General features: G+C 34.1%; 1 protein-coding gene and 1 pseudogene across 1 annotated transcript; both read left to right on the top strand.

Moving 5' to 3' along the window:
- The first annotated feature begins 3754 nt into the window (after positions 1-3754).
- On the top strand, positions 3755-8434 carry LOC143535934 (monoterpene synthase TPS4, chloroplastic-like; annotated as a pseudogene).
- Positions 8435-19535: 11101 nt separating this feature from the next.
- Positions 19536-20565, top strand: LOC143535933 (myb-related protein 308-like). Its single transcript, XM_077030044.1, has 3 exons — positions 19536-19673; positions 19817-19946; positions 20031-20565. Exons 1-3 carry the CDS (start codon positions 19541-19543, stop codon positions 20563-20565), a joined length of 798 nt encoding a protein of 265 aa, XP_076886159.1. The 5' UTR covers positions 19536-19540.
- Positions 20566-21470: the final 905 nt, after the last annotated feature.

The following is a 21470-nucleotide window of genomic DNA, read 5'->3' as shown; positions in this document are numbered from 1 at the left end:
TAAATCTAGCCGTTTGCTTTTGTGTTGTCTTATCTTTTGAGCTGTTGACCTAATCTGCTTTATGTCTGAAAAGTTACTTTCGGCGCAGCATGCGCACCAACCCCATTGGTTGACAGATAAAGTGACTGACATAATCTTTTGAGATCTGCTTTTTCCATGCTTGACCAGTACCTTTTTCTGAACCGCCCATGCCTTTTTACTGTTCCCTGACAGCTTTATCTTGCCCCCTGCAGCTGCCATATCTTTTGATATCTTTTGCTTTTGGAATCTTTTACTTTTTGAGATCTTTTCCCCTTTTTCTAGGGATTGTGTTCCCTAGGGTTTCTCTATAAATAATAGTATTATTTTCCTAACACTACACACACAAAACACTTAATCTCTCCTGTCCTCCTCCTTGCTCTCTCTGCCGCCTCCCTCTCTGCCTCCGTCTTCCTCCCTGTTCTGCCCTGCTTTTCCGGTAATATATATATATAATAATTTACTTATTAATTATGCTAACTTATATTCAAGACTTAAAACCAATCGTTAAAACAATAATCTTTAATTATAGGTTAACTTGTGCTTGTTTAAAGTTGGTTCTTGCTTTATCTTACACCGCATCGTTTATCAAGTGAGTAATCTCGTACCTAATCCCTTTTTGCTTTTAATGTTTTGGGATGTTCATGTGTTCATACAAACTTAGAGTCTTAAACTTGTTTATGAACTTTAGTCGCGCAGTATCCCATGTGTTGAGGACGTAGACTTGGCTGTTTATTTGTATGTGTGGATCATTAACCGTCTTGTCGGTCTATTCCGCAGTTTTCATGGTACCATTTGATGAACACGGGAGAACTATCGTTTATGATTTTCTCTTTTGTTTACACATGCACAGTTTGTTTTGTTTGTGAGCTCAATTGTGAGCACTGGCAGTCTTATGAATCTTAGAGTTGGTCCCGATCAGATTACACCCTTGTTGAAAACCAGACATACACATGTTGCGCGCAGATTTATTGTTATCTATGTATTGTATTAAACTTGATTTCTCACCAACACGCAAGTGTTTGACGTTTATTTTAACACATGTTCAGGTTTGCAGTAGCTGTTTTGGAGCTTGTGGACACATAGGAAGTTTCTTTATTTTGGACCTAGATTAAAATGTATCAAGACAAGTTTTTGCTGTTCGAATATTATGATTTATAATATATTGATTTATGATGTTTTATGTTATCTTGTTTACCTTGCGCGTGTGCGAATGAATGTATTTATTAAATATTGACACCCAATAGTGTCACGAGTAATGAAACAATATGTGGCGCCCCGATGTATAATCCGCCTTTGGTCGGGGTGTTACAATACCCTATATAGTACTTTAGCTGGCGGTCTGCAGTATTTAACGTTTTTCCGTCTAGATATTACATACTGAAATGAATTCAATCGATAGTGATATCACTATATAGTGCTAATATCGCTCTTAGCACGTGAAGGGTATTTTACTTCTTAGAAGGAGATAAACTACCTAGATCTTTGTATGTATGGGTCTCTTTAATTGAAGATAGGAAAAAGACATCGGTAGGGGAGCGTTCCGCCTTAGAGTGAAGCACCCGCGCGAGCGGTAGTGGACGAAGCGGAAGCGAGAATGTCGGCTTGAGTAACGCAAACATTGGTGAGAATCCAATGCCCCGAAAACCTAAGGGCCCCTCCGCGCATCAGAAATCCTTGCTTACGCTCTGGAGAGAAGGATCTTTTCCAAGAAAGACCTATTGCCCTTATTACTCCAAGAGATTCAAAGCGGCTTTAGATTAGTAGATTAGACAATTCCTACTGCTGTGCTAAAGGTTAGAGAGGCAAGAAGAACATCTTACTCAACAAGAGTATCGGAAGAGATGCGCCTTCGGGACTTCCCTTTTAGCGTGGGAGTAGAGAAGGAAAAGGCGAAGCTGAGTCATATAATAAGTTAAGGGAACTATAAGGCGATTGAATTCATTTCAGTTTAGTCGATATGAAAGCTAGCAGAGCTAATATCGCATTTGAAAGTGAGATATCACTATTGATTGAATTCATTTCATTTCCGTCTAGATATTACATACTGAAAGTTTAGTCGAGCCGGGGGTCTCACCGGAAGCAGCCTCTCTATCCCTATGGGGTAGAGGTAAGGCTGCCTACATCTTACCCTCCTCAGACCCTACCATAGCTTTGCTATTTGTGGGATATACTGAGTACGATGATGATATGATGATGATATTACATACTGAAACTTATATATTGTATTTTAAATAGAAAAAAACTGTATTTTTGTCGATTCTTAAAAACTTAACAGAAACATTAACCCCGTCCGCTTTAAGAAAACAACACATTTAGAAAGTAAGAAACAAACGTATAAGTATATATATACATACAGGAGAGGGATATTTTGAGAACCATGTTGAGTTTTAAGAACTTAAGAACTCAATTCTAGGCCACACATTTAATTAAATGGATTGGAATATGTGATTGAGATTAAATCTGGCAAAAAAGTCAAAGTAGGAGAGATAATAAATATGTAAATGGTTACACTAACTTTTACGTCCGTTATACATGTGTAAAAAGTCGACTCGATGTGTAAAAAATTTTGTAATTTTTTTACATGTATGTAACTTACATATATTACGCATGTGTAAAAAAAATTCGAAAAAAAAAATCGTTACACTGAGTTCTTTCGAGTTCTTAAAACTCAAAGGAGTTTTTAACAGAAATCTCCCATATATATATATATATATATATATATATATATATATATATATATATATCGTTGAAGAGGTAGGTCCCAGCAGAGATCAGTTGGTCCCGCAAGACTCACCTTGAACAGGGACGTCTGCGCAAAGGCCATCTGCTCCCGCAGGACTCACCATGCTCATAGGATCTTACGCGCAGTACACAAGCTGAACACGCAGGGAAAGCCTCCCAATGGTGAAGTACCCCGCCTGTTCCCGCAGTTGCGGATACAAGCCATCAGGGAAGGCTACCCGCAGACAGCAGGGCTACACGCACAAGACACTAGCTACTTCAGTAGTCACATGAAGGAATGAGCAAGGCGGGAACAATCCCGCCTAAATGAGCCAGTCTGATTCTGAAAGATCTTTTGTACCATACCTACCAAGGTATGGAAAGGACAGACGATCTGACCAGAACAGCCCATGAGCCAATCACAGGGTGACAGCTCATCGACAACAGGGCGAGGAGGAGCACCCTCTAGTACTGTTTGTCACTATTAGCCGCTGCCTACTCACCAACCCTTACTGAGGAGCATGCGCGGCCTACAGTTGGTGGAATAGTGTTACTGTTGGCCGTAACCTATTCACCAACCAGCATGGCCTGCGTACAATCCACAGTAAGTAGGACGTGCATAATCTACAGTTGGTGGAATAGTGCAGCCGACTTTGTTACTGTTGGCCGTAACCTACCCACCAACCAGTATGGCCTGTGCATAGTCCACTGTTGGTTGAACAGGAATACTATTCAGCCGGCTGTACCTTCTAGGAAACCTACCTTCGGCTATAAATACTCCAATATCTTGGAATGGTAGGATCATCTGCTATCCAGTTATCTAGCAATCTCTTAATATACACTTATATTCAGAGCAACCTAGTCTGATTCTCACGCCGGAGGGTGGTCACAAGGAGGAACCCCCCCCTTCTCAGTGACGAGCTTACGGTGTTTGTTTTGCAGGTCTCCTGAAGAACAGCCTTCTCAGCTAGACCTCATCCGTGGGAAACATTACTTAACCCCCAGATTATCTATAATCTGTACCGGGTCACTTAGTGTTTCTTCAATCGTTTACCACATGAAGCATCCATATGTAATTAACTCAATCTGAGTAATTATATGTGATTACCCATGAATAGATGTACATATATCATTGAATACATAATAAGAGTTAGCTTATAATAGGAAGTGTGATTTTTATAGAAAGAACAAGAAGTAATCTAATCCATTGATTTTAAACATGGATGGTTGAGATTAGTTTATGAATGAAATCAAGTGTTAAATAAGAGGAAAAACATAATAGGGATATCACATTTGTTATTATCTTCCGCATCATTTTAAAACGTGCATAACTTTTTTATATGACATTTTTTTTAGAAAAATAAAATCATCATAATAACGAGTGTTTTTTTTTATCTTTTACATAAGTACCATATTGCTATATACAAATAAAAAAATTTAGTGGATTTTTTACAAATTGTGTTTTACAATAATAATTATCTTTTAAAAAATTGTATTATACAATTATGTTTTCCATTGTGCGTTTTCCAACGACTATTTTCCGGAAAAATTTTCAGGCCAAAAAAATTTCGACGACATTTCCGGCGAAAACTCCCGATGACTTTTCCAGAGAAAACTCACGACGACTTTTCCGGCGAAAATTTCCACCAACTTTCCCGTTGAAATTTTCCGGCAACTTTCTCGGCGATGGTAGTGGTGGGTGATGGTGGACAGTGGAGTAGTGGTGGTTGTAGGAGATGAGTGAATGTGTAAGTGGGTTTTGAGATTGAATTAAGTGGGTTTTTGAGATTAAAGTGGTAGAACAAAATGCCATCCTTTGTAACTTTCCTAGGAAAATCAAACTTGTTATTTGAACTTAACCCTACGTAACAATATCCTATTTATAAACTATTGAAATATATTATAAAATATCATAATATATTTTATACATGTGAATATGGTAGCTGTTAATGCTTTATGAATTATGTTATATGCTTTGAACTTAACATGTCTATTCCTAGGAAAGTATAAGTACATTAGTAGTTTGCGGCTATTCAAAGTCGGCAAGCCAAATAACTTCTTTGACCCTATGGTGTTGCTTTCGGATTTATGCTTAACTAAATTTGGTCAAACAACATATTATCTTAAAATCTTATTATCATATCTGGCACACAAAGTGACAAAACTAATGATGTGTTCAAGTTGATCGATCTAGTATTGGTATACCATGACCAGTTGTGAAGAATTTCTTTCTATATATACAGATCTAATATATGTCTAAGCTTCATCAAATAATAACCAAAACAATCTCTTCTTTCAAAATAAAGAAATCAAAACGAGAAATGCCGTCACAAATATTTTCGCTTAATTTATCGTCTGCATCCAATGTAGTTTCTTTGAGCGATGCTCAACATCCATGGCGGATGGTAAGTTATGCACCATGCAAAACCTCTAGGGTGTGCAGGTTCAAGTCTTTGCCTCGTGCCGCCACTGCAATATCAACAACACAAGGCAAAGATGTCAATCGTCGCCAACCCCTGGTAAATGTTTTGCGTTAATTATATATTTATATTGCATGCTTTGTTACAACAAATCATCATAAATGTGTTGAGCATGAACGTTTTGGGATAACTGTTAGGTAATTTCTTCGGAAGGAGATGCTATCAATCGAATCGATAAACTAAAGGAAAAGACAACGAAAGCTTTGATGTCAGCTTCAAACCGGACCGCGACCATGAAGCAAGTCGACTTTATTCAGAGACTGGTATTAGGGTACACATTTGAAGAAGAGATCAAAATAATATTAGAAACTCTGGCTCATGGTCAAACTGAGGATGATTTATATACAGTGGCACTTCGTTTTCGTATTCTTCGACACGGTGGTTTCCATCCTAATCCTGGTATTAGTCCAAATTTACGTATTTCTTGTTTGGATTTATCAGTTTTATATAACATGATTGATAGAATGAAATTAGTGTGGAGAAACATGGTTAAAGAATCAAAACAAAATGCTAGACAAGCTAAGGTTTTTAAAAGAAACATATTATTGAAGGGGCAACCTATACGCAAGTGCACACCATCTGCCATCTAATCCCACACCTTTTAAGCGGCTGTCTGACTATATAACGTGTACACCATCTGTCATTCTAATCCCACACCATTTTAATCGGTCGTCCGGATAGAGGTCGGGAGGCCGTAAAACTTTTAAAGTTTGACCATCTATGGTAAGAACAGTCGTCTGGATTTTGGGCCAATAAGTATGAACAACCCCCCCCCCCCCCCCCCCCCCCCCCCACACACACAATGAATGACCGCCTGACCAATAATTTTCAAAGTTTACCTTTTGTTTATCAAAACAAAACGGCCTTATAAGTGTTTTATGGACAGTCGTTTATAGTTTGAAATTAGATTGGGATGGTATAGCTACAACATGCCCCATTGGCCCATTATGAAATATTACTTTGCACTATTCAACTTAATAAAATCCAGTACCAAGTTGTTGTATAATTAAAAGAAAAAATCAAAACCACTTTAATGACACATAAAAAGTGTTGTAAAGCAAGAAACTTTCGATATTATTATCTTTACCTACGCATAAATAAAGAAGTATGGTTAAAGTGTCACGGATTTTTACCCTAAGATGGATTCAGACTTGTGTGGATTTCTAGATCTAAAGCGTATATTATTATTATTAGAGTTTTGGTCACAAGATTTTAACCATACTAGACACCGGTAAATTTAAATTTCCCTAGTCATACCCGAACATGGTGATACGAGTAAAACATATCATCTGCCCCGGGGTATATCAGTGATGAAAAAAAATATATATATATATATGTACAAGTATTCTTATGCTTACTAGTAAATAGTTCAGTTACTTCAAAGATCTAGCATACAACATAATATATCAAAGATCTTTTGGCCTCCTTGCAATTTCTTGCACCACTTTTTTGACTATTTCATACCGTTAAATTTTGCATCAGAAACGTAGGAAGTAATAATTGAAATGGAATAATAACACAAGCCTTGTGTTGTTAAGATCCACATTTAAGAAGCATAAAATGGACCCCGTTTATATGCTAAAACTACTCTGTTGGCTGCAAAATAGATGTTTTTGGAACATTTATGGATGCGAATGGTTTCCGCGAGCCACTAGTTGAAGATATAGACGGATTGCTGAGTTTATATGAAGCTTCAAACTTAGGCGCGAGCGGGGAAGATATTTTATCACGGGCTAAGGAATTTACGACAACACGCCTTAGAAAATCAATTCCACGATTAACCCGAAAACTAGGTGAACAAATTCTTCAGAGTTTTGAGATACCAAGGCACTTGAGGATGGCTAGATTAGAAGCAAAAAGGTACATTCAAGATTATGGAAAAGATATTGATCACTCACCAGTTTTCCTAGAACTTGCAAAGTTGGAATACAATCAAGTTCAATCACTCCATCAAATGGAGCTAGCTGAGCTTAGCAGGTGAAATAATATACTTGTTTTCCTCTAAATAACTTCATAATGATATATGCATAAAATAATCCCAGCTTCTGATGTCAGGTGGTGGAAAGACTTGGGTATAGCGAGCAAGCTAACTTTTGCCCGAGATCACCCTGTCGAGTGTTTTCTTTGGACGGTTGGACTCTTGCCTGAGCCAAAATACTCCACAGTCCGAATTGAGCTAGCTAAAACCTTATCAATTTTGCTGGTCATCGATGACATATTTGATACCTATGGCTCATATGATGATCTATTACTATTCACAAAAGCAATTCAAAGGTACGATCTTTCTAATATCCACAGTTAAATGTTGACACAATCGATTTAATTTAACGTAACGTTGTTGTATGGTAGATGGGATTTGGCTGAAATAGAACACCTACCGGAATATATGAAGATATGCTACATGGCATTGTATAATACTACTAATGAAATTTGTTTTGTGGTCCTTAAAAATCTTGGGTTGAGTGTTCTTCCCTACCTACGAAAAACAGTAAACTTTCTGCATTTAACTAGAAGTTTTATTTTTTTTTAAAAAAAATAATTATCACCACTAATTAGGTATTTGTATAAATTTGAAGTGGATTGACACAATTCAAGCATATCCATAGCAGAATGGGTAAGAAGTGGGAATGAACCAAATCTAAAAGATTACATAGAGAATGGGATAACAACAGCAGGCACATATATGGCATTGGTGCATGTATTCTTTCTCATAGGTGAAGGAGTTACACCAGAAAATACGAGTTATCTTCTTCATTCATACCCTCGTTTCTTCTCTGATGCGGGAAAAATTCTTCGCCTATGGGATGATTTGGGACTTCAAAGGTGCGTGCTTATTATTACAATTATTGTTTGTGGATATTGTGATTATTCACCTAGATCGTGCAAAACATCATATGTTTTGATCACGTGTGTAGGAGGAACAAGAAAGAGGTGATATTGCATCAAGTGTACAACTGTTGATGAGGGAGAAGAATATAAGGAATGAGGAAGATGGGAGAAAACAAATCCTGCAGCTTATCCAAACATCATGGAAAGATCTGAACGAGGCACTAGTCGCACCAAACATATTTCCCCTTTCGATAATTACAGTTGCCCTCAACATGTCAAGAGCATCTCAAGTTGTTTATCAACATGATCATGATGAGAATACTTATTTCTCAAGTGTGGATAATTATGCAACATCTCTATTCTTTACACCAATAGATATGTAATTATTTGATTTACTTCGTTCATCATGTAAGTGGATGCACAAGAATGTATAATTTTAAACCGGAAAATTCCCATTATTATATATAAAATTATAAATGGACCTTTTGTCGAGGCATTTTTGTATGTGCAACTGTGTTTCTTGTGTAAGAGGATATATCTTACTCAATTATTTCATTTCTTGATGTTAGCAATGTACAGTAGTTAAATAGGATCATTTTCTTCTCCGTACCTTTTACTTTTTTTCATCATGTGGGAATTAGAATTAATTTCAGTTTATCTACTTCTAGGAGAGCCATCGACTCCAACTAACGTCCACGTACGATCCATACTAGATGTAACCAACTACCCATCCTACATTGTTTACGTTCTTGAGAGCCCATCTTTGTCTTAGTAGAGTCAACTTGAATAGTTAGAACTTGACCTGATTTTAATGAGGTCCTTTTTTGTGTCTTCTTCCATATATACTGTCCCCAGAATTTGAAATTCCAGCAATATCTCCTCTGAAAGTGGTCGTCACGCTGAGTGTCGTATTTTGCACGACGTGTTTGAAAAGCCAATTACAACACGACAACTCGCACAAAACGACGCGTCCCAACCAGTTTCAATATCAATCTAACATGGAAGGCCACCCATCTGTTTTTGGCGCCGACAACGTGCTACAAATCTGTTCGCGGCCACGTGTTTAGGGACCTGTGGTCAGCGCATAGGTTTACAAACAACTTGCAACGACGTATTTAAATACTAACGAGACGTAGCGACGTGTTTGGTGGATGAGTTATTTTGGCAGAGAAGAAGGCTGCTTGTTGGGCTGGGACTTGGGAGAACCAAACGTGTAAACCAAAGGGTGTTTTGTAGTGCCTAATATAATTTATAAGGTTGTAGGCTTGGATTGAAACATGGCATGGGCTACCAAGCCCAAATTAAATGATTTGTATATGAAAATTTTATATAATGTTTTGTGTAATTGTGTGTATATTTGAAACGGTTTATGCTACATACGATGTGTAAAATACTCTCTAGTCTATATGACCTATGCTTTTATTTAATGTCGATATTATGTGCATACATTTGAAGAAATTACCTAATAGTTATAAAACAAAACAAAACCAAAAAAAGAGTTCACAATCAATATATATATCTATATCTAGATGCTTAATTAATAAAGTATTTTTGTTCATCGTTTAAAAAAAATTGTACCATTTCCTTTACTTCAGTTATTATTATTATTTCTACATAAAATTTTGTTTGCCTCACGTTTAAGATGAAATTTGTAACAAAACATGTAAAACATTAATATTGTCAAAATAATATATATATATATATATATATATATATATATATATATATATATATATATATATTCCTTTACATTGAAATAGAAGGCAAACGGCAAGATACTATAATATCTTCAGGGGTTGACGACGATTAGCAAGGAGAAAATCTTAAATCACTTGCTAAATTATAAGAATTCAATAGCGTGTTTTGATTTATTTAAATGGTTCACCTTTGTTTCAATAACAATATATCTTTAGCTTTTTGTTATAAGCCATTTGGTATTGCAGTATGGTGTTCAATCTTGAATTGGTAGTTTGTGAATGAGTGAGTCTTAAAAGTTTGTTCTACAACTATCACGTAATATAAACGTCTTGCAAAGTAATCTCTATATGATTTCCAACTAGGTACAATTGAATTGTGTGTGAATCTTATGAACTGTAAAACAGAGTGGTTACACTTTCTTATAATAATTTTGTTTAAAACCAACCAAAGTTTGTTGCTTTAGAAAACATTTCTTTAATCAAATCAAATACAGTCTTCATAATTTAAAAAAAAATATTTAAACACTAGCATTCTTCACGAATTTCCTATGGATGCGACAACCTTTTTCTATAATATAGTCTAAAGTATTTAAACACATCATTTTAATACATGTTAGATTGACCTTTAACACCTCGATAAAATGGGCGTTGTTGTCGGGGAATACGAGTATAAAGTGCTAGTTTTCGTTTTAATTTTAGTTTGTTTGTCTTAATTTGCTCGGTGATACATTTCGTTCAAGAGACGTTTTGCGTGGACTCATAAAAAAATTTGTGCAATGGTGATTTTGGAATCTTGTCTTTGTTTGGGCTTTCCTTATTGATGTATGCTAGGAGCCTAGGATAGATCACCTAGAAAAACTAAGATGAATGCATTTTATGTTTTTGCGCCTCTTCTAAACAAAACCCAACATGACAAAACATAGGTTGGTGTATTAGTTCACGAAAGATTGTTGTAACTTGTAACATTGGAATATGTAATGTAATTTGTTTGTTAGATTTGTAAATCTAATGTAGCTAAGTACTTGCTATGACCTAATTTTGATTTGTGCAATATTGGAGATTCTAATGCCCATCAAAACATATCAAGCCTATTAAGACTCAAAACTTAAGGTGGTAAAAAATATGTAAAGTTGGCCCAAAATAACTTGTTATTGGGAATTGGCCCAAAATAACTTGTTATAGGATAATGTTGAATCGTTAACGAAAAGTAACCTATGAAATGCTATCCATAAATATAAAATATGTAAAGTTGACTACAAATGACTTGTTATGAGACAATATTGCTTTGTGTAACCTGGCGTAACTCATAACATCCATAAATATGTGAACTTAACCCAAATGACTTGTTATATGATAATGTAGTTTCGTGTAATCTAAAGTAAATCATTACAACATATTGTAAGGCTAATAATGTGTGACTTGTGATAGTAATATGATGAAACCCGTTAAATATATTATAGTCAAGAACATAAATTGGGTGAGAAATCCGGATATAAGACAAGAGCTTCGGTGCACGCATTTAGCTTCAACGGAAGGAGATCTTCTTGAATATTTATGTTAGACTATATATAGGACTTCATTTTGTTGGTTTTAAGTGTGTGTTTGCATGGTGTTTTCACCCACCCAAGGGGAACTCACCTTGGGTGGGATCGGTTCGTTTAATATTACAAACCTTCTATTCAATACCGAGATCGTTCGTTTATATTATCTTTATTTGTTTTCTTTCGGTCGTTTGATTTCACCGCACCCGTCTCGATCGTTTATCAAGAACAAAATCCATTCGTTTGTCGGATCCGGTTTCGGGACATACATATATCAAGGCCTATTATGGTCAAACACTATAAGTTAGTCACACACACACACATACACACACATATATATATGAGAGATTTCTTTTGAGAACCACTTTGAGTTTTAAGAACTCGAAAGAACTCAACGTAACAATTTTTTTTGAATTTTTTTACATATACGTAATATGTATAGGTTACATATACGTAAAAAAATTACATAATTTTTTACGCACCGAGTCAACTTTTTACATAGTTGTAACGAACATAAAAATTAGTGTAATCACTTACATCTTTATTCTCTCTCCTACTTTAACTTTTTAATTAAATTTAATCTCAACCACATAATTTAATCTATTTAATTAAATATGTGGTTAAGAATGTAGTTCTTAAGTTCTTAAAACTTAACAAAGTTCTCAAAATATCTCTTCCACACACACACACACACACACATATATATATATACATACACATATATGGGATGGTTCATGCAAGAAATCAAGTTTATTTATTTTTTAATCTTACATAATTAAAAATATATGAAAAGTATATTAAAGTAATATAAATGTATTATCTCTCCAATTAGTATAATTTAGGAGTTTGGTGTCTCAATAGATTTTTTAATATTCTATAGTTTAGTTTTATATATTTAGGTAAATCATTTTGACATTTAATCAATTGTGATAACTTAGTTTGATGGTTGTTAATAAGTTTATTAGAGCTTAGGAAAGGAAACCACAAGGAATGTGCAAGTTTAAGACTCATCTCTAAAAATTTCTTGATAATCTATTTTGGAGACTACTTTCTTTGAATATCCTTTTGGTTTTTTTTTATTATTATTTTATTTGCGTTTTGGTTTAAATATGTTAGTTTGTCAAAATTAATATATGGGTTTATTTCCGATACAGTAACAAACTTATTCGATACCTATCGAATTCGAGTCGATTCGTTGTCGCAACGTCCGTGTTTTACCGATCACATAAACGTCGTTTTAAATATGTCATTTTTCGTATCATAAGGTATACGAGGGCTGATATCATACAATATTCACATCAGTTATCCGCCTCAACGTGATTTTTTTTGCTTTAAATATGTTAATTTGATGTATCTGGCCTAGTATTGGTACCGATTGGTACCGTCGGTATCAAATCAGTACCAAATTTTTTAAGTTTTGGTATCGATACGGTATGGTACTGGTATTTTCTGAACTCTACCTTCAATATCGGTACCGTACAGGTACCGAACCGATATCGGACCGAATATTTCGGTACCGGTATCAAGAATTTGCAATTTTCAGGATGGGGATTTTCGGTACTGGTACGGTACCGATCTCATCCCTATATCTGGGTTTTGACGAACTATTATTATTATTATTATTATTATTATTATTATTATTATTATTATTATTGCTGCTTAGCTTCGGCTACGTAACCCGATTCCGACCGAATTTGAGTTGGCATACAAAAAGCCAAACATCACCAGCCCGACGCAACACGCAGGGTAAATCACCCAGTTAATATATATAATTGAACCATACTAGTTACATCTCTAACTAATATAATTAATTTAATCACAATAACTAAAAGATTTAAAAAAATCAATAAATTTATCTTTATAATTGTTTACCTTATCTCTTGAGTTCATCCTACACAACTACAATTTTTTTCCTACAGCTCTTCAAATACGAATCTTTAATTTTTTTCATACACGTCTTAATTTTTTTTATTCACATTTTCAATTTCTTCGTACGCATGTTTTTCGTTCTACACATCTTCAAATGTTTCCTACAGATAAACAAATTTATTTCTACCCATCTTTAGTTTTCTCGTACGTATCTTAATTTTTTTTCTACACATCTTTACTTTTCTTATACAAAACATATTTTTTCCTACACATCTACAATTTTGCCGTACACTTTTTTTTCGTCCTACACATCTTCAAATTTTTCCTACACGTATGTAATTTCTTCCTACATCTTCAAAATTTTCTTACCCGTCTTTAATTTTCTCATACACATCTTAATTTTTTTTCCTACACATCCTTAATTTTCTCATACATATCTATTTTTTTCCTATACATTTTCAATTTATTCGTGCACATTTTATTCCGTCTTACACATCTTCAAATTATTGTTAATTTTTTTCGAAAGAGCAAATGATGACGAAGATACTAAATTTGCTTGAAGTTATAAATTAAAAACTTTTTATTGGCGAAAAAGGAACAAAATTAAATCTTACACTAACATATAAATTAAATAAATAAATTGTAACTTTCAAATTATAAATTTTGGATATTTATGCTTTGGACTTTTATTTAGGGATTAATGAGATAAATTAAATAATTAATTATTTTATTATGCCTAAACTACTTTTTTCTTATTTATTTTAATGTCTTTCAAATTTTATTAATTACAATAAATGCAATAATGTTTCAACCTTTGATTAATAATCTAATAGTTGAGATCACTTCTCGCTATACGAATTATTTCTGAAATGAACTCAATCATATATATATATATATATATATATTGAGGATCGTAAATTATTTTTTTGAAATTGAAAACTTTAAGAACCATTTTAGACCACAAAAAAACCATTTCAAAAAAATATTAAAAAACTATAAAACAAAAAAGCAGAAATTTTAAAAAGGTAAAAAGAAAAAAAAACAAAACGTTTATCTAGCATCACGGTTTCAATTAAAAAAAAACTCGGTTTTCTAAATTTTACGCGTGTGTATATTATTACTTAATCTCCAGTTATATAATATACACATATGTACATTATCATGTATTTTAATTGTACATATGTGTATAAAAATAACATGTATATATACATATATGCAAATACGTGTTTATAAGTATTACATATATGTATAATTTAGCAAGAGCAAGATTTTTTTATGAAACCGGAATGCTAGATAAATGTTTTAGCTTTTTTACTTTTTTTTTTATTTTCGCATTTGTTTTGGTTTTACAAGTTTTATTATTATTATTTTTTTATTTTTTCTTGAAGGTTGCTTTTGCGGTTCAAAATAGTTTTCAAAGTTCTTAATTTTCAAATAGTTCTCACAAGGTCTCATTTCTACATGAGAGGAGAGAGAGTGCGCATGTGTGAGTGTTTTTAAAGTTAGCCTAATATAACTTGTTATAACTTCATGTGTCTTGGTGTACCTAAATTAATTCATTAAGGGCAATTAAATTATAGAAAGTAAAATAGAATTAGCTGATGTCGTTAACCCAATTGTAATCACCGACGGTTTATTATGTCTATAGTAACTTGTGAACATCTACCGATGATATTGACATAATATAGGAAAAAATACTATTGACAGGATATCGTAAGATTGAATTTCTTCACCCCCCCCCCCCCCCGCCCCCGTCAGGAGAAGTGTAGGCATCAGAGAGGCCCCGTGCAGTGCTTGCCTTTCTACCTCTCTCCGTATTGCATTCATCCCCATCTTTCCGTTCTCTTATAATGAAGAGAAACTGCCTCTCAGGTTTGGTCTTATTTAAAAGGTGTTCTTTACATAACCAAGATTTGGTCGGTTCTTCCGATCTACCTGAATGAGCTATCCTTGCCCCCCTCGAACGAGTGGACCGGCGATACAGAATTGGATTTGACATCACAGGGGCCATCCATTAAGGCTATCGAGGTCTAGCTCGTCTCTTACAGTACAGCCCTCACTCGACTATGAATCAAACTGTAAAACTGAGTGCAAGGCCATATTCATCACAAGATTCTAAATCAAATCTAAGATCTGATTCTTCAGCATAACCTATTTATTTAATGTAGTTTACCTTTAATATTTAGATTTCTCATTAATTTATACTTTCAAGGAACTTGTAACTGATTTTCCAGAAATTTAAATAAGCTTTAGTATGAATTAATTAAAGTAAATTAATACTAGCAACGAATTACCGGTGGGTAGTTATGTTAGTAAAGTTTAAAGTTTAAACAAAGCCGTTAGTCTTTTCACATTAGTAATCCATTGGTGACTATCATAAATCTAACGACCATTTTATCAGGACTCTGTTAGTGATAGTCATTATTGATAAATTTAATCGTCGATAAGATAACACTCTTTATTAGGGTACTATTAAAAAATTGGCCTAAGGCAACCTTTATTGAACAAAAAAAGCTGCATTAGGTGAAGTTGCATTAGACCTACTGTAACATTTTTGTTAGATAACGCAACTGCTTTTTCAAATGCAACGTTTTAAAAAGGTTGCATTTGAAAGATACAGTTGCGTTATCTGATAAAAGGTTGTATTAGGTCTAATGCAACTTCACCTAATGCAGTTTTTTTTTGAAAAATAAAGGCTGCCTTAGGCCAATTTTTTTGTAGTATATGGAGCAAAGAGATTTATGGAGAATTATGGAGAGAGATCGACCAATAGAGTAGTGTCATGTCAAAACTATGAATTTTTCTTTTAAGATTTATTGGGTGTATGGAGAATTGGAGATTAATATAGAAAGGAAATAATTTATTTTCTATTAAAAATGTGATTGGTTGAAAGTGTTTACTCTCTCTCTCTAGTTTCTCATTGCCGAATCTCCTACTCGATGCATTAGGGGTGGACGGTGGTTGGAGCATGCTTACCGAATGAAACCGAGGAGGAGCTGAGCTCCACCCGGAACATCCTTACGTACGTAGTGATAGCCACACTCCATTTGCCCGAGTGAAGTAATAGTTTGATATCAAAACATCATTCATAATTTCATATATTTAAAGTGCTAACACATGCTTTGTTGCTTCCTATTTTAGGTCCACCAAAATCGTCCGATAGTGGGGTCTCAAATATGAGAACACAATCATTTTCAAAAAAAAGTAAATAAATTAATAAGTGCGTTCACATTATAACATTGTTCACACTTCACATGTAAAGAAAAAAAGGGGAAGCAAGGTGAGTCTTGGTATTTTCATTGACGTCAAGAGTGATATGTCATTATTTATGGGGTTTTCGTCATTTAGTGATCACTAATGCGTGTTTCTTGAAATCTCTCAATTTATTAAAGGTTTTCAGATATCAAAATAAAGATAATTATGACATATACATGGGATGATGGGAACGAAACAAATAACAATTTGGTATAACGTACTTAACAATTATTAATTTTTATTTAATTGGCTATCTAAAGAGTGATAACACTATTTTCGAATATGGGATTTTTCCCCTTCAAATGTGTTTTCGCTTGTACTATTACAAAATAACTAGTGTGATAACACTATCTACAAATATGCCATTGTTTTTCTCTTTCTACTTATGCTTCGCAAATTCTCTCATTGTTTAAAGTGTTATAGAAATCACTAATCGGGTGGTGGGGAGAGAACTATCGATTAATCGAAATTAGTCGAGGTTCATCGGATTACAACCTTAAATAAATTTCAATGCTATATATATGCATACGCATTTTTATATGTAATTTTTATACATACATATTTTATATGTAATTTTAATATATACACACATTTTTATAATATAAGTAATTTATATACATACACACATTTTTAAGTATATGCATATGGAATCCTCGAAAATTGACCGGAAACTGCTAGAATCGAAAAATTGCTGCAAATTTCCGCAAATCGGCCGGAATTAAGGCCGAAGTTAAGGACCGACTACCGATTTTCTTGCCAACTACCTAAAAATTAACCAGTCACTGGCCGACCAGCGATTGATCGCTGACTAGTCCTGATTTTTATAACGTACAACGATTGTATATGATCCATGTGTATGTATGTATGTGTGTGTGTGCATATATATATATATATATATATATATATATATATATATATATAGTGGTGGGTTATTGTACAATAATATCTTATCATACTTTACGTGTGCGACCTTCAAGAGCATTGGATTAAAAAACACGCGATGGCGGTTTCGTAATAACCCAAACTAGTTCATGATCAAATTCGTCGATTTCAAATCCATTATGATCCAAATTCTAAACTTATCGTTCCATCTCATCCAATTCCTAAAACCTAATCAGAGTTTAAAGTATGAAATCTCTAAAGTCAAAAACCAAAATCAAAATGAAATGTCGTTGAACATCAAGAATTTTCAAAATTGATCAAAAAATGATGATTTAATCAATTAAATTGATGTGTAGAAGGATTTAGATTCATCAATCGATTGTGAAATTGCAGAATACTATACTCAATTGAGTTCTGATTACGGTTCAAAAATATCATGTTTAAGCGTTCTAAACAAAACTGAAGACACTAGACCAAAAACGAACACATTTAAACGTTCAGACAAAAAAGGAACACCTTTAAATGTTCAAGTTAAACGTTCTGACAAAAAAACGAACACCTTTAAACATTCAATTTAAACGTTTTGATAAAAAACGAACACCTTTAAACGTTCAAGCTAAACGTTCTAACAAAAAACGAACACCTTTAAATGTTAAGATAAACGTTCTGTCCAAAAACAAACAACTTTAAACGTTAAGTTTAGAAGTTCAGAACAAAAAAAGTTTAGAAGTTCTATTTAAAAGTTCAGAACAAAAAAAGTTTAGAAATTTTGTTTAGAAGTTCAGAACCCTAATCAGAGCTCATATATGAAATTAAATGTTCTAGACAAACTTTTAAACGTTCAGAAGCTCAGTTCTGAAATTATACTCTCTGTATTATGAAATTAAACACTAAAATCACTTCATATAATCTCGTAATCATCAATCGATTATTGATTTAATCATCGATTTCATCATATGAACAAATCTGGAACGTATTTAGACTTCTATCAGTTGAAATCAATTTTCAAATTTTCAGTTCAATTGAAGTGAAGACTGCAATGGAGTCAGTGACGATGGTTGAATGATCGTAATGGTTAATTGGGATGGAAACGAATTGAAAGAATTTACAATATTGCCATCGCGTGTTTTTTTAAATCAAGAGTGTAACGGTGTCGCGTACGTAATGTAAGATAAGAGATTATTGCATTTGATCTTTTATATATATATATATATATATATATATATAAGAAGTATAGTTTGAAAACCCTATATATATATATATATAAGAAGTATAGTTTGAAAACCCTCTTGAGTTGAGAAAACTCATGAAAACCCTATGTAACATCGTTTTTTTTTTGTTACATATAATATATGTTGTTACATTTAATATAAAACATCGAAAACATAAAAAAAAATGTTTTGCCATTTTTTTTATATTTTTTTAGTAATTTTTATATATGTTTTCAGGAGAGAGAAAATGTAAATAAACTTTTACATTTTTATTAACTTTAATTGTGGACCACAAGATTTAATCTTAATTAAAAACATGTGGTTAAGAATGAGTTTATAGAGTTTTCACTACTCAAGTGAGTTTTTATTCTAACCTAACCCTATATATATATATATATTATTGGTGATAACTTTTACTAAATTTAAATGTTTTATTTATAAGAAAATATGGTAGGATGATAGGGACGAGAGCATTTCAATTTTCAAAGGTTTCAGATTGGTTGGAGGATGAAATGTAAATAGAGAGAAAAAACTGATGGATATGTAAAGGGTGTGGACTAGAGTTGCGGTGAAGATGATGTGGGAATTAAGGAGTTGAACTCTGAATCTCTTATCGCACCTAATCTCTTTTAATGCTTTACGTACCCAAATCCACAAATTGTAAAATATCTAATTAATCGAATTTTATTTATGTGCTAGCTAGCTAGCTTTATTTCATGATAATATATGAAATGGCGTGTGACGCCAAAAGTTAAGACAGTGTGTGGATATTCTTGTTTCAAAGAATTTTCTTGTGTGGACCCTTAAGTCAATATGTCGTTATCATCTTTATTATTTTTTGCCAATACTCACTACCATAAGTTTAGTACCTTTCGTGATGCACGTTTCTCCTGTTTGTGTTTCATGGCCATAAAAGCTTCACCATCATTCACAGAAATCAAAATCTGATCAAAAAACAACACACACACAAACAATTATTATTTTCCAAGAGTGTGTGTTTGTGAAATTAGAGAGAGAGAGAGAGAGAGAGAGAGATGGTGAGAACTCCAAGTTGTGATAAGAATGGTATTAAGAAGGGAACATGGACACCTGAGGAAGACAAGAAATTGGTGGATTATATTGCTGCTTATGGCTGTTGGAACTGGCGACAACTTCCTAAGCATGCAGGTTTACAATTTTAGACAACAATTTATTTTGAGTTGTTTAAGAAAGACATGAAGTTTACCTAAGTTTTAGCATATGTTTTAGAAGAGGGATATTCGATATTACAGGATACGTTTATTAGTGTTAACATGTGTTATTGACTTTAGGGTTATCAAGGTGCGGCAAGAGTTGTAGACTTCGTTGGATTAACTATTTGCGACCGAATGTGAGAAGAGGAAACTTTAGTCCGGAAGAGGACAAACTAATACTAGAATTGCATCAATCACTCGGAAATAGGTATGCTCTTGCTAAAATGTATAAATTAATGTTTTAAGGTTAGTTGGCATGTTTCTAAAGCTTGTGATTTTATGATACATGCAGATGGTCTACCATTGCCAAACAACTGCCGGGAAGAACAGATAACGAGATTAAAAACCACTGGCATTCGTCCCTCAAGAACCGTTCAACCAACTTCAAATCAAAACCAGCCGAAGGAATCAATTTAAGAGCGGGTAGTCGAAAGGAAGATGCGACGTATGAAGATTTTAATATCGACTCGTTGTTGGGCAATGCTGCTCACAATATACTCGAAAGCACTCCAATTGTTACATCACCACTGCCATCCTCATCCACCATATCATCACTTTCTCATAGTGATTCTTCAGGCATAAACATCAAAAGCTTTGGCATGGAAGACAACGCATGTTCTACACAGATGATTGGAGAAAATGGTAGTGATTTTTGGACCGAGCCATTTTTGCAAGATTTCGAGGGAAATATTAGTTGCTCTACTGATGATTTCTTGAAACCTTTTCTTGAGCTTGGGATTCTATATCCACCATGTCCCATTGATGATGAAGAAAGTTTCTGGTTTTATGGGCAACACATGGCACAAACAAATGACGTTCAATTGTGAAAACCAATCTGGCTAGTTCTATAAATAATATCGAGATGCGGCATATTTTACTCTTGCTGTTCAAATGATTTAGTTTTAATAAGCTTGTTTACCAACTAAGCGGCTCCTTCGTCGTCCTAGGATAATGTAGTTAATTAAGATGGTTAGTTTTCTTTCGTAACATCTCATCTATGCTTCTCATATAAATTAAGAACTGAAACAAAAACATCAATTAATCCTCGTTACACAATAACGTTTCCCTCGTTTACACGCGTTCCAGAGTGTATATTTTCTATTATTTCGATGCAAAGAGAGAAAGGGATCGGAGAAAAATTTCCCTATTTCAGATGAAGAAATGATTTTAATTCATGTTAGTGATCATTAACATATCATTTATTAACTAGGTTATTGTTGGATCCTATTCCGGCTGACCGGGGAAGGCTCCTAACGATTACAAGAATGGGATCAATGCAAGTGTGTGTGGTGTATTGGTATGTATTGAGTGAATAATGTTACAAATGTCATCTCCTCTTTATTTATAGAGGAGAACGTGTATATACAGAGACCTACGGTCTATGACTTCCGGCTGGGCCCTTTGGTCCGCTCTTCTTTCCCATGGGCCTTTCTTCCTACGAAAATCTTTATCTCCTGGTTACTATCCCCTATCCCGGATCATGCGCGTCTCGGGCCACCCACCGGATCAGACATGTTGCATGAGTTTCCCTCGCAAACCATTTTCCCTCCAAGCCTTCTTCTAGAACCTTTTGTGCTGTTGGGTCTAACCTTGTTGGGCCTTGCTTGAGTTACTGGGCTGAGGCCTGCCCATGAGTCCGTCTTATGGGTAGGCTCTTCAAGTAGAGATGGCCAAAAAAACCGGTTGGGGAACCGGTTTACCGGTTTAAACCGGAAACCGGTTTTTACGAAAA

The sequence above is a fragment of the Bidens hawaiensis genome, unplaced genomic scaffold, assembly GCF_021521415.1.
Source record: "Bidens hawaiensis isolate Kalapana, Puna unplaced genomic scaffold, B.hawaiensis_p1.1 tig00010730_1, whole genome shotgun sequence".
NCBI lineage: Eukaryota > Viridiplantae > Streptophyta > Magnoliopsida > Asterales > Asteraceae > Bidens > Bidens hawaiensis.
The sequence above is the reverse complement of the archived record's forward strand: the minus strand, read 5'-3'. Positions and strand labels throughout refer to the sequence as shown.

What these genes read in the sequence shown, in the direction of transcription:
- LOC143535933 (XM_077030044.1), top strand. Translation starts at nt 19,541, where the DNA reads ATGGTGAGAACTCCAAGTTGTGATAAGAATGGTATTAAGAAGGGAACA. An exon ending in ACAACTTCCTAAGCATGCAG is followed by an intron (nt 19,674 to 19,816) that starts GTTTACAATTTT and finishes TATTGACTTTAG; the next exon opens with GGTTATCAAGGTGCGGCAAG. An exon ending in CATCAATCACTCGGAAATAG is followed by an intron (nt 19,947 to 20,030) that starts GTATGCTCTTGC and finishes TGATACATGCAG; the next exon opens with ATGGTCTACCATTGCCAAAC.